At 38.6% G+C, this 13,257-nt stretch overlaps 1 protein-coding gene across 2 annotated transcripts; it reads left to right on the top strand.

Annotated features, from left to right (window-relative positions):
* The first annotated feature begins 6,251 nt into the window (after positions 1 to 6,251).
* Positions 6,252 to 12,018, top strand: LOC112507549 (cytochrome P450 734A1-like). Of its 2 annotated transcripts, XM_025112188.1 has the most exons (6): positions 6,252 to 6,265; positions 8,301 to 8,563; positions 9,744 to 9,967; positions 10,089 to 10,330; positions 10,416 to 10,818; positions 11,003 to 12,018. In XM_025112188.1, exons 1-6 carry the CDS (start codon positions 6,252 to 6,254, stop codon positions 11,462 to 11,464), a joined length of 1,608 nt encoding a protein of 535 aa, XP_024967956.1. In that variant the 3' UTR covers positions 11,465 to 12,018. The 2 variants fall into 2 exon arrangements, with proteins under 2 accessions (XP_024967956.1, XP_024967954.1); XM_025112186.1 differs by lacking the exon at positions 6,252 to 6,265 and having other exon boundaries at positions 8,284 to 8,563.
* Positions 12,019 to 13,257: the final 1,239 nt, after the last annotated feature.

Raw genomic sequence — 13,257 nt, 5'->3', positions numbered from 1 at the left:
GTCTAGCCAAGCCACCAAAACCCCTTCTAAACGTTCTTTTCAACCAACTCTTGGTTCTCCTCAGAGAGCCAAGAAAGCCAAAAAGGGGACAACCACATCACTAGCTGGGGTCTCTCAAAAGGTTTCAGTTATTGAAACTAGCCTTACCCCCGAGGCACTTTCTGTTAACCCTCCCAGCTCTTTAGTGATTTCTTCCATCACTGTCGTATCAGTGGTACTTTCACCAATCACTTCAGTGACCCAATTCACTGAAAGTGTAGATATCAGCGCCGCCACCGCTGAACACCCACGTCTCTTCTCAACCATTTTCTCTTCTCCTCCCTCCTTGGTCTTTACACATGTCGATGATGTATCAGCGACTGTCCTTCCTGATACTGAGGCATACACCACTGGACCTGAGGCTGCTCCTCTCGATGCTCCTCAACATACGGATGTCCATCCTCTCGAGGACATCTTTGCTCCTGCCAGTGACAATCCTTTTGATGTCAATAAAGGCCCCTCAGGTATTCCATCTTCCTAACCATTCATTTTTTCTAACCTTGAGCCTTCAACTCACACTTCTTCTTTTGCAGGTCCTTTTCAGGAAGTGACAGAGGAAGAAAGAGAAAAAGATGATGGAGGAGATGAAGAAATTGATGATGACTATGATATGTCATATGATATCAAGCTTCTCTTTCCAGCCATTGATACCGTCCTCTCTAGGATCAACGAAGTTCACCATGAGATGTCCCGCCAAGGCGATCTTGATGCGAACTTCCTTGCCCTCCAGGCGGATGTTCAAGAAGTTCAGAGTCAGCTCCAGACTCTCCAAGAAGCTGTTCAAGCCAACAACGATGCCATTATTGTTCTTCACAACAGGGCTGACGATACTCAGGCAATAGCTGATCAGCAGACTGGTCTTCTTCAACAAATCCTGGATGCTGTCCGTCAACCAGCTCCATTGCTTGCACCTTCTTTCTCTGCCGATGATCGTGCACAGCTCCATGAGACGCGTGAGGCAACGACAACTCTAGCCAATGTTTTGCAAAGGCTGGAGGATTCAATGGTTCTCCAGCGTCAGCGCTTGGACGAACTCTCTGACCAATTCTCTCGAGCCTTAGCCAGAGAGGGGGAGATGAGGTCCAATGCTGATGAATCATCTGATGCTGCTCCTATAGCTTCTCAGGCTGTTGGTCCAGTATCAACTTCAGTTGCAGTTGTAGCTGAGGCTCTCAGAGCTGAAGCAGTTGCTGCTCCTGTAATCACGACCACCAAAGCTGCTCTAGCTGAGGATGTCGAAACCATCCCTAGGGATGATGCCCATACCATCACTGCTGCTGGTGATGATGATGATGTTGATGAAGATGAAGATGATGATGAAGACGATGATAAACCTGTCATTCCAGACACCGAAGATGATCTAGATGGTGACGACGACGATGATGAAGATGACTTTACCATCAAGTTCCAAAGGCCATCAACCGTCACCAAAGGTGTTGCTCTCGGGGACTCTGCATCCCAGGAGGAGCAAAGTCAAGGTGAATTGACTCCATCAGGGAACCAGGACCCCAAGTCGAAAGGCAAGGCGGTCACTGAAGAAGGTAACTTGAAGGTACTTTTCAAAATCCATCAACAAATCTTGTCTCAGGTAGTGATTACTTCAGAATATCAACTTCATATCCCATCAACAACCTGCGGTCAATTGGAGCGGGCATCTGATCAACCTGTCTCTTGTGCTCCAACAGACCAGCAGGTGTCTCAGCTGAAGGAGTCACTCGACCATACTAGAGTAAAAATCCCTCTTCGTATCTCTAGTGGTGGTGAGTTTGACTTCTTATCTGAAGCTGAAAGACTCGAGGCATTAAGGGCTGAAGAAGAGCTAGAGCTTTAAAAGAAGCAGACTGAAGACAGCTTAAAGTTGGCCAAGTCACTAGCTGCTAAAGTCCTTCCCAAGAAAAAGTCCAAGAAAATGGTGAATGTTGTCCAAGCCCAAGCTAGACTTCTTTCGATTGCAGAAGCTGAACGCAAGAAGAAGCTGAAGCTAGATGATAAGGACAAGCAATGGAGCGAAGCAAAACTGAAAAAGAGACTCAGTCCCCACCCAATCATCAGCGTCAGCATTAGCGGACATTCTAAAGACGGTGGAACACTGGTCTCAATGCTCATCACCAGAGACAATCTTGATGCCGTTACCGAGTACCCTTACTAACTTGGCCGATATGGATACAGTGAATGGATGGAGATTAGGCAAGCCATTCAGCAATCCAAGTCCTGACACAAGACACTTATCGAGGACACCATCAACGAGCTCATCAAAAGGATGTCCAAGTATGTCAAGGTCCCTGACCGGCCAACTCTGAAAAAAGGTGGGAAGAAGAAACAAAAACTCTATGATCCTAATGAAGGATCATACCTAAGGAACGAACATGAAACAAGGTTCTCCTTAGATGAAATCCTGAAGGTTCATAAGAGTGCAGACATTTCTATGCTGAATCTTGACTTGTCAGATAAGGGTCCCTATACACCCAACTCTGTGTGTTTTAAACCTGAGTTAGGAGTTATATTCCTTGACTATGAAGGTGAAGTCAGATTTTAGAGAATGTCAGAGCTACATCTATGTCCAATGGATCACTTGGTTTATCTTTTGCTCTGGATAGATGATAGCATGCCTAGAAAAGTCGTAGATCTGAAGATACAAAGGGAATTCCTACGTCGAAGAAACCTTGGTGAAGATGTACCTGGTTACATAGATCTAAGTGTTCTAGAATAAGATTCTCTTTGTAACAACAATCCACTTTTCCTTGTAACTTCATGTACTATATCTCCTTTCAGTGATTATACTTATATTCTGTAAGTTCTGGACATGTACTGTAATACTTGTGATATTTCTCATGTTTAATAAAATGAGTATTCCATGTACTTCACTGAAAAAGATCCCTGAAAAAAGTAATAGGGACACAAGTCTATGAGTTCCAGTGTTACTCTTCGCATTCACTGACAGTCTATAAGTCAGTGAATAAGCTTTTAGTTTCAGTTTCCGTACTTGTAATTTACTGTAGCAAAGGACAAGTCTTCCTCTTAAGGCTTGACACGCACTCTAAACCTACCATATTGCATTAAATGGACATTTAATGCACTGGGTATAAATAGAAGTGTTTCTTCTCCATGCAGAGAGTGCGCATCTCTCTCTCTAACCTAATTCGTACTTCAAGCATCTTCTAGCTTAAGTAAAGGATCTTTCTTTTAGCAACTTCTTTTCTTGTAATTGCTAAAGCATTGTGTGTAACCAAAGATTGTTTAGATAGGTTTTTATTACCTTATCTTTCTTGTAAAATCTGTATTGATCTTCTCTATCAATATATATTTTAAATTTGAAAATACTGTGTTTGTATTCATCCCCCCTTCTACAAACAGTTTCTCTTCTTGTAAACCCTTACGGGACCAACAAACTCCCCTGAGGGAAAGGGATTGCGACCTTCAACTCCCAAAATATATCATAGTCATTTAGTTGACTCCTTCCTGCCAACCCGTGCTTGCGGTCATGCTGGAAAAGCGGGGCTTCTGGTGTTTCAAATGTGAATAGTCCTCTTAGTCGGTTGATTGGCTTGAATCTCTCTTTCTTTTGAATCATAACCTATTAGGTCCTTATTTTCGATGCAGGAAAGCACTTTCTTTTTGTCATCTGTGTTGCTTTCCTTTCCAGATTTTTTTATTGAAAGAAGCAAAGCGATTTCCTTCTTCTTCCTATCGGAAAACAAGAACCCATCAGTGAACTTCTCTCTAGTGGGCTTCACTTGTATGATATCCTTTCTGACCTTACCTCGACTCCACTCTCCAAGCTTACTGTTCGGTGCTTTGTGAAATAAAAGAAAAAAAGGTGGCCAATTGCTACTAAGAACGTAACATAACTTTTCAAAATTGAAAATGGACTAGTCGACCTAGTCTAGCAGCTGTATAAATATGACCAAGAACTACATATGGTCTGAGACTCACTTCCTTGAAAAGAGGGAGAAAGAGTAATGTAGGCAGCGACCGTTCAAGAAATGTAGCGGTTGTCCGTTCAAAGATGACTTCCATAAAGGAGAAGGGAAACCTGCTTCGATAGGGTGATAGCCCATTTTTGATTGAATATCCTTTCATGTGCCTGTCTTGTATTGAGGTATACCACGAAGATATGAGTTAAAGTAGGTAACAATCCTATGACCTAGAAGGGGTTTATATTATAAGAGGCCAAAAAACTTGAGCCTTGTTACAAAGTTCTTAAAGGGGGAGAGCGGGATATCACTCTCGCCATACAAGAAAAATAAATCCTATCTTGATCCATGTTAGTACTACTAAGTGATATATAATATACCCAACAACCATTCTATCACCCAATTACGTAATGATTTGAATTAGTTATCAAAGTACACTACTCACACAAAACAAACTACATGAGCTCAAGTCAAAGAATTAACTTTACAATGACAATATGAGAAACGTCTATGACACTCATATGACATCCAATGAAATATTCTCATAGCAAGTCACATTCGATACACAATATCCCATCTTGTACCCATATGTGGATTTTGTACCTCTATATGAATCCCTGCATACACTAGTCATACCATATTAATTCAACCTACCTATATTAATACTTGACTAAAGATATTTTAGAATACATTATTCTAAGGTTATTATACGTTTAAATATAACATAGAATAACACGTAAACATAATACTTGCACAATGCCTTTCATTAATTAACAACATGAAACAATGTCCAAACAAAGTCATGCAATGATTGGCTTTTGGGCATACTCAATAACAGTATGCATACTTAACATCTACCACTAGCTCCAAAATTAGATCAGTTGCAACTTTGAAGACCCCCCCCCCCCCCAAAAGGTGAAAATGTGTGAGTTGCAAGTGCAAATAAGATAAGAATTGAAAAGTTAGATATTAGTAAGCAATAAAATACAATTAGAAGTAGAAGAGAAATATAACCAAGGTATAAAAATTACACATAGGGTTTGGTAAGGTAACTAACAATTCACTAACCTTATCCCCCACCCGCCCCTTTCTTCCCCGACTAAGTTATCTATCGATCTCGACCCCTAGTATACTACCTTAATCTTACGCCACCAAGAACTCCTATCAGATGTAATGTCCTCGAAAATGCCTATAGCCATAATGTCCAACCTCGGTTGATAATCATACGTCCTCCTCGACCTATCCCTGATCCTCGTCCCTTTGACTATCACACATTTTATCCTCTTCACTTAAGCCACCATTTATCTCCTATGAATGTGAACTTACTTGTGATAAAGCAACGTTCAACGCTCGTGGAAAGTTTGACATCATGTCAAACATGATTATACAAGAAATTCATCTAAGCTTCTAATTTTTGCAATTTCCATTTCCTCGCTTAGCCTCCTAAAACTATAAGGGTTGTTCAGTTCATTTTTCATTAAGACCCGTATAGATAAAGTTGACTCTAATGATAAAGTTGTTTGTATGGTATTACATAAATTGTTGTTCGATTGTTATGATGAATAACAGTTTCAATGTCAGAAATGATCATTTTACCCCCTTAGTGTATATTTTTAAACAATTTCTAAACTACTTCATTTTCAAAGAAATTAAACCAAATCAGAACAATTTCATTCACAAACATATCGAGCCCTAATATTTTTTTCAAACCTAAAATTTTCACAATTATATATATATATATATATATGTGTGTGTGTGTGTGTGTGTGTGTGTGTGAAAATAACACAGTAAGGGTACTGAAAGAGTCAGAGACAAGACACCATCTTTTTGCATCACCTTCTCCCGCGATATAGACCGAGATTTTACGCCAACTCTGGTGACTCAAATTCCTTGTGGGATACACCCCTCTCATATCCCTTCTTCAGTAATACATACACCTCTCCTTCTTCTTTTTTTTCTAGATTCTTCACCTCCCTCACCATCCTTCAAAAGAGAATGAATGCCCACAAGGGCATTTCTTTCTTCCATCCATGTTGATGATATGCCCTGCGAACAGATGCCCACAAGGGCATTTCTTTCTTGCATTCACATTTGTATTTGTGGTGGTAAACAACCACTAGGAAAGGGTTTTTAATCTCCAGACAACCAAAGAGATTGGTTGATAACAGGATGGTTCATGTATGAAATCAAGGTAAGATTAATGACCGTAGAAAGATGAAAATGAAATAGCCCAAGCGAACATGAAATAGTTTACAAAGCGGTAGAACATGAAAGATTGTTAGGATCAAGAAAAAGAAAATGGAACGAGAGTTGTAGAAATTGGGAAGAAATTACTCTCCTTGAATATATTTTTGACAATTAGGTTTCTTCGTACAACGAATGGTAAGATCAAAATAGACAGAGGATAAGGAGGGATGGAATGAATATTGAGGGTAGTTGCGGAATTAATAGAAAATTAAATGGCTGAGTCTAAATGAGTATTGGTTATCGACTAAGCGATTAAGGGGGCGTTTACCAATTTTTTTGGTTAAGTGTTGATTCGTGTAAGAGGTCTGACTGTGGTAAAAGGTCATACTAGAGTAAGTGCAGATTGTATTTTCTTGTTTACCAAACATTTTGTATTAAGTGCTGATTAAGTAAAAAAGACCATTATATCCCTCTTTCTGGAATAAGTATTAATTGAAAATTATTGTATTATTTAAGCCCAATTGTACTTAGATAAGATTAAAAAAGCACAAGCCCATATCAACCCAAGCACATTTAAGCCCAATTATATTTGATCTATATCTATCTCCACTCAAAAACCTATTTCTCTTTACCCAAAACCCTAGTTCCCTTATTCTCTCTGCCACCTCCAGATCGCTCGCCGTCACCGCCCTCCCGTCGCCGCCCTCCCGTCACCGCCCTCCCGTCGCCGCCCTCCCGTCACCCTCCAACACCTTGAACCGGACATGGCCACCGATGGTGYCGGCGTTCATCTTCCCCACCTATTTCTCTTTGGCCAAAACCCTAGTTCCCCTGATACTCTCTGCCACCCCCGATCGGCCGCCGCTCGCCCTCCCGTCACCGTCCAACCCCTTGAATCAGACATGGTCATCGACGGTGTCGGCGTTCCTCTTCCCCGCATATTTCTCTTTGTCCAAAACCCCTGATTCTCTCTGCCACCCTCGACCGGCCGCCGCTCGCCCTCCCATCACCGTCCAACACCTTTTGAATCGGACATGACCCACTTGTTTGTATGAAGAAAGACGCATCAATTTAGGGTTTTAGATGAAGAGGGTAGATAAGGAATACATCCCTCTTACCACGGTAAGATTCATTTTTTTTGCCGACTCCAGTAAGAGGACGGTCAGAGGTAGGAAATCTGATTGCTGATTTCGCTGTTAGGTAAACACTTTTACCTCTTACCCGGGTAAGCATCTCTTAACGGGTAAGAGGTGGTAAGAGATTAGTAAACAGGGCCTAAGTCATGAGATGACCCAATAAGCCACAACGGGAAAGGTTATTTATGGCTGAGTGGATAAGTCATATAAGTTATACAACTCATTAAGCCACAACAAAACAACCTCTAACCGATTCAACATAATGGGTCTAATTACCCTATAAATTATGTACTTTAGTTTAATGAGACCCTCTTGGGACACATTACTTTCATGGCAACTCTCCACTTTAGCTACCATGTATTATTTGCTTTACTAGTTATGATTTAGGACTTATTCACAGCATGGCTTATGTTGCCATCACTAAAATTACGATCAAGGGTAAAATTGTCTTTTTAACACTATTTAAACAAAAATAACTAAATAACAAGAGGACATAAACTTTATATGGCCTTTCATTTGAAGATAATTATATTAAGAGTTTTGTTGTATACAATCCAAGCCTTGTAGCTTGGTAATGTACTATTACTAAGTATTGGAAAGTGAAAAGGAAAAAAAAGGCCATTCCAAAGATTCAATTTCAAGATCCATGGAAAATAGAAAAGACAAGGGTAATATTGTCTTTAACAAATTGATAAGAATAAAATCATAATATTATCATTCGTTGACCCTTATAATTCTAAATTTCCAATGGCGGCCCCTACGCCGTTGGCCTTGCCAAACAACACCCCCACCTTCTCTCTCTACACATCTTTTCTCTCTCTCTCTCTCTCTCTCTCTCTCTCTCTCTAAACTTGTTGGTGGCATTAAAAAGGAGAACAAACCACTGTCAAGTACTAACAAACATAGCCAAAGAAGAAGATAAGAGGCAGCTTCTCTCAAGCCCAAAAAAGCAGCTGCTTAAAAACTCTCAAGAAACACAGGTTTGAGAGAGAGAGAGAGAGAGAGAGATGGAAGAATATATGAGATGGTGGTTGAAAGTGGTGTTGATTATGTTGATAGTGATGGTGTTTGGTGTGAAGATTTTTGTGTTGTTATGGTGGAAGCCAAGGAAGATTGAAGAGCATTTTGCCAAACAAGGCATAAGGGGACCTCCTTATTGCTTCTTTATTGGAAATGCTAAAGAGCTTGTGAGCTTAATGGGGAAAGCTTCTTCTAAACCCATGCCTTTTTCACACAATATCCTTCCTAGAGTCCTCTCTTTTTACCATCATTGGAAGAAAATCTATGGTATGTATATACAACATATATATATATATATATACATACATATAATCCCAATCTTCAATTCTCTTCATAATTCTTTCATCTTCAAAATTGGGTCTTTTTCTTCTTGGCTTTATGTATAAAAAAGTTGCCCATATCTTTAATGGGGTCGGGGAAAAGCCAAGGGATTTCAAAACCGATCCAATGATCCATCTTTCCAAGTTCAAATCTTGGACGACATATACATACATACATATATATATATATATATATATTGGATTATTTATTTCTATAAAGCTTTTCTTCGATATTTGTAAATGGGGTCGAGAAAAAGAATTTGAACCCATCACCTACCTGATCTTGGGCATTAGGGACATGGGTTCTTCATATTTTTCTATATTATCAAATTTGGGATCATTTTGAGGCTATATTTTGCTTAAAATGACATGGGTTTTTTCTTTATTTTGTTTTTCTTTAAATCTCGTGAGAGCACCTATACTATATGTATGGGAATTTGGAAATGTCCTCATGTGATGATGTCTTTTTTTTTTTAATTAAAAAGATTAATTTTGTTCAGTTTGTCCACTTTATAGCATTCATGACAACATATGGAGGTTGCTTTTTAGACCACCTCCTTAGCTTGGATGCATATATTCTTTATCACCTCCTTCTTCTTCATTGCACTCTCTCTCTCTCTCTCTATATATATAYATATATATATATGTATGTATATGTATTATACAGAAAGAAAATGTTAATGGAGTGGAGAATTATGGATTTATTAGGGATAAAAAGCCATTGAATTTTGAAATCTTTGTAAGTAAAGTCCTGGAGTTATCATTTCCTTTTCTGTTCCCTTTGTGTCCTTATAATTGTTTTAGATTTTTGTGGGAAGCTTGGCTTTTGATAATGAACTTGTTTCTGTTTGATAGTGGCATAGTCCTTTGAGTTGTCTTCTCTCTCTCTCTCTCTCTCTCCTCTCTCTCCTCTACTCTCTCTCTCTCTCTAGGGGTACAAGTTCACAACTTCATGAAAATTAGTGGCTCATGTGTTGTTTCCTTCTCACCACCCTTTTTTTTGTTTAACTCGATGCTTACCACTTCTAGCTCTATGCCATTTACTTCGATGGTGTGAAAAAAATAAAGGGAAAATTGTATTTTTTTTGTTATGGTAAATTAATGATTTGATTTGAATTATTTGGCAGGTCCAACGTTTTTAGTATGGTTTGGACCCACAGTTCGATTAACCGTCGCGGAACCGGACCTTATTAGAGAAGTATTCAGCTCGAAAGCGGAATTCTACGAGAAAAACGAGGCTCACCCTCTGATTAAACAGCTCGAAGGTGATGGTCTCCTTAGTCTCAAGGGTGAAAAATGGGCTCTCCATAGAAAAATCATCACTCCCACCTTTCACATGGAGAATCTCAAAGTAAGTAGTAATTAAGCTGCTTGCTTACTTTTACTTTTCAATCATTAAATTATTTGTAAAAGTAAGGAAATTCCTTTAATTTAATATATATAAATATATATACATTTTCTCTTTTTAATAGTTGCTAATACCCATGGCCACGAGTAGCGTGGTGAGAATGTTGGAAAAATGGTTGGACATGTCGAATTCCGATGAGGTGGAGATCGAAGTGTCCAAATGGTACCAAAATTTGACCGAGGAGACCGTGACGCGGACCGCATTTGGTAGTAGCTACGAAGACGGAAAACGCATTTTCCAATTACAAGCTCAACAAATGGTCTTGGCTTCTGAAGCGTTTCAAAAGGTCACTATCCCGGGTTATCGGTACGTTGTCCGCAAAATAAAACACGCTTAAATAATTTTCATTAAATCCGGGGGGGTCATTTATTCTAGTACTTTTTTATTCAAGGTTTTTACCCACAAAAAGAAATAGAGAATCTTGGAGATTAGAGAGGGAAATCAAGAAATCATTGATGAGGGTGATTGAGAGGAGAAGAGAGAATTGGGATAAAGAAGGAATGGAAAATGGGCCCAAGGATTTGCTTGGCCTCATGATTCAAGCCAGTACAAAAGAATCACTTCACTCCTCGCCGGCGCCGGCGACGCCCCCCGCCATCACGCCACGTGACATCGCCGAGGAATGCAAGAGCTTTTTCTTCGCCGGAGAACAGACCACCTCCAACCTGCTGACGTGGACGACGGTCTTGCTAGCTATGCACCCACAGTGGCAGGTGATAGCACGTGACGAGGTGTTGAAGGTGTGCGGACCACGTGACATCCCCACCAAAGATGATGTTTCCAAGCTCAAGACGGTACAACCCCTCCCTCTCTCACGCTAAAATCATGTTTTGTCGTCTAGCTGTGTCCAATGACCATTCTAACCCAACGTGAAAAAGTACCATCTTACCCCTACCTGGATCTTTTAATTGACACTTTTCTCTTGACAAAAAATAAAATAAAATCTTCTACTTATATTTGTTGTGATTCCATGTGCAGTTGACCATGATTCTCAACGAGTCCTTAAGGTTGTACCCTCCGATAGTTGCATCGATTCGACGCGCAAAGGCCGATGTGCAGTTGGGAGGATGTAAGGTCCCATGTGGGACCGAACTTCTTATTCCAATCTTGGCCGTTCATCATGATCAAGCCATATGGGGCAATGACGCTAATGAATTTAACCCGGCCCGGTTCTCAGATGGTGTGGCGCGTGCAGCTAAGCATCCTGTATCATTCATCCCTTTTGGGATCGGGGTCCGCACATGCATCGGGCAAAATCTAGCCATGTTACAAGCAAAATTGACACTCGCGATCATATTACAAAGATTCTTGTTCCGATTGTCCCCTAAGTATCAACATGCACCAACGGTTTTGATGCTACTCTACCCGCAGTACGGTGCTCCGATCATCTTCAAATCTCTATCGTCCAGTTCTAGCACCAAAGAAGATCAAGGGTTGTAAATTGTCCTTACTATACCTATCATATGTGTGCGAGTGAATCCCCTATGCTTTCTAGTGGCCAAACCCCATTTAAACACCAAAAAACAAAGAATTCATCAAATACAACCATCATATCATCTGATTCTACTGATACGATACAATAAACAAATTAAATTGTTGTAAATGACAAACTTGATTAAGATCAGTATTGTGATCAACAACCAAAGTGTCATTTACAACAATTTTAATCGATTTACTGCATCGTATCAGTAAAATCGTATAATATAATGGTTGTGTGTTTTTGTTTTCTTGACAAGGGTGAAAAAGAGAAAGAAAAAGGTTTAAGCATAATATTAGGAGATGAGATAAGTAGAAGTATGGTTTTTTTATTCCTACCCCATTTCTTTACTAAAATAGCAAAACTAACCCCTCAAGTTTAAAAAATGCCATGTAATTGCCAAAAAAATGTTTGGATTTTGGGCATGTAACTTTCATCCTTGCTAGTTAGACATCTCTCTTTCCCCCATGTGTATGTAATGTACATTTTGCTCAATTCTAACAACAATTTTGTAAATATAAGATTATGCCTTCTTTCATTCATGACTATTAATCAATTCTCTGTTCAATTATTCATCAGCTAATTTATCTGTCAAAAATACCAGTTGCATAACAGAATTTGTAAGTGAAATACTGAAATACCCGTCTCAAATACATATAAAGTAGTTGAATTAAGAGATTTGGAAGGGCAAAGTTGTAATAAAAAAATAGATTTGAAAGGAGGATGGTTGGATGTTTGTTGTGAAAGAAATAAAAAAACAATAAAAAGACAGCTGCTATAAACTTAAAAAAGCTGTCTTCATTGAATGAAGGGGGGGAGGGGGGGGGGGGGTTTCTTGGATTAAGGATGATGGATAACAGTTGAGATTGCAAGAAATCCAATGTAATGAATATCAATTCTTTTTTCATTAATTATATGATTTCGGGATCTGTGATCATGTAAACATTTATTCTTACGATTCCATATAACAACAGAAACAGAACGACGTCGTTTCTTGATGATACAAATTACAATTCAAGAATGGTTTTTTAATTAAATTCTACATTGCGTAAATAGTTGGTATATGCTTGCAAGGGTTTGTGTATGACGATGATAAAAGCATCATATCCCTTGTATTCCGTATCAAAATTTGCGAGATACGATCGATTCGCTGGACAAGACAAAATCATCGTTTGAAAAAATGGGTTTTTTTTTTGTTTTGCTTTTTATGTTGTATCAAAAATTTAACGTGAAATCACAAATTTATCAATAAACGGGTTACATCCTAAAAATGAAGATTGTATAATTTGAAGGTATGATTGCTATCAAACTATGGGAAACATTCTTGTTTGATTTTTGTAGTTGTGGATTCCTAATTCCTTTTTTATTTTTGTATTATTTAATGAAAAAATAAGTTGTAATATATGAATATTAAATCATGTATTAAAATTAATTTGGTGAACTCTGTGTGATAAAATAGTTTTATATTATCCAAGTCATAATTGCATTAAATGTATCGAAATGCAATCACAAATAATTTTTTTGGTTAAAGCTTTTGTTACGAAATAGTTTTCATTTTCAAGATCTATAAATTCTTGATCGATAATCTAAGATATCAAAATCAACCGCGTTTAGTATACACAGTGAGAGCTTTCATAGCATACCTTCACACAAATATGAAAATACTCATATTTTCTCTCTCTCTTTCTCATATATATATATATATATATATATATATATATATATATATATATATATATATATATATATATATATA

This window comes from Cynara cardunculus (assembly GCF_001531365.2).
Source record: "Cynara cardunculus var. scolymus isolate 2C chromosome LG 2, CcrdV1, whole genome shotgun sequence".
Lineage (NCBI taxonomy): Eukaryota > Viridiplantae > Streptophyta > Magnoliopsida > Asterales > Asteraceae > Cynara > Cynara cardunculus.
The sequence above is the reverse complement of the archived record's forward strand: the minus strand, read 5'-3'. Positions and strand labels throughout refer to the sequence as shown.

Excerpts from the sequence above, each read along its gene's own strand:
- LOC112507549 (XM_025112186.1), top strand. The coding sequence starts at position 8,284 with ATGGAAGAATATATGAGATGGTGGTTGAAAGTGGTGTTGATTATGTTG. Across the intron at positions 9,968-10,088 it reads TTCACATGGAGAATCTCAAA|TTGCTAATACCCATGGCCAC; the intron begins GTAAGTAGTAAT and ends TCTTTTTAATAG. Across the intron at positions 10,331-10,415 it reads GTCACTATCCCGGGTTATCG|GTTTTTACCCACAAAAAGAA; the intron begins GTACGTTGTCCG and ends TTTTTATTCAAG.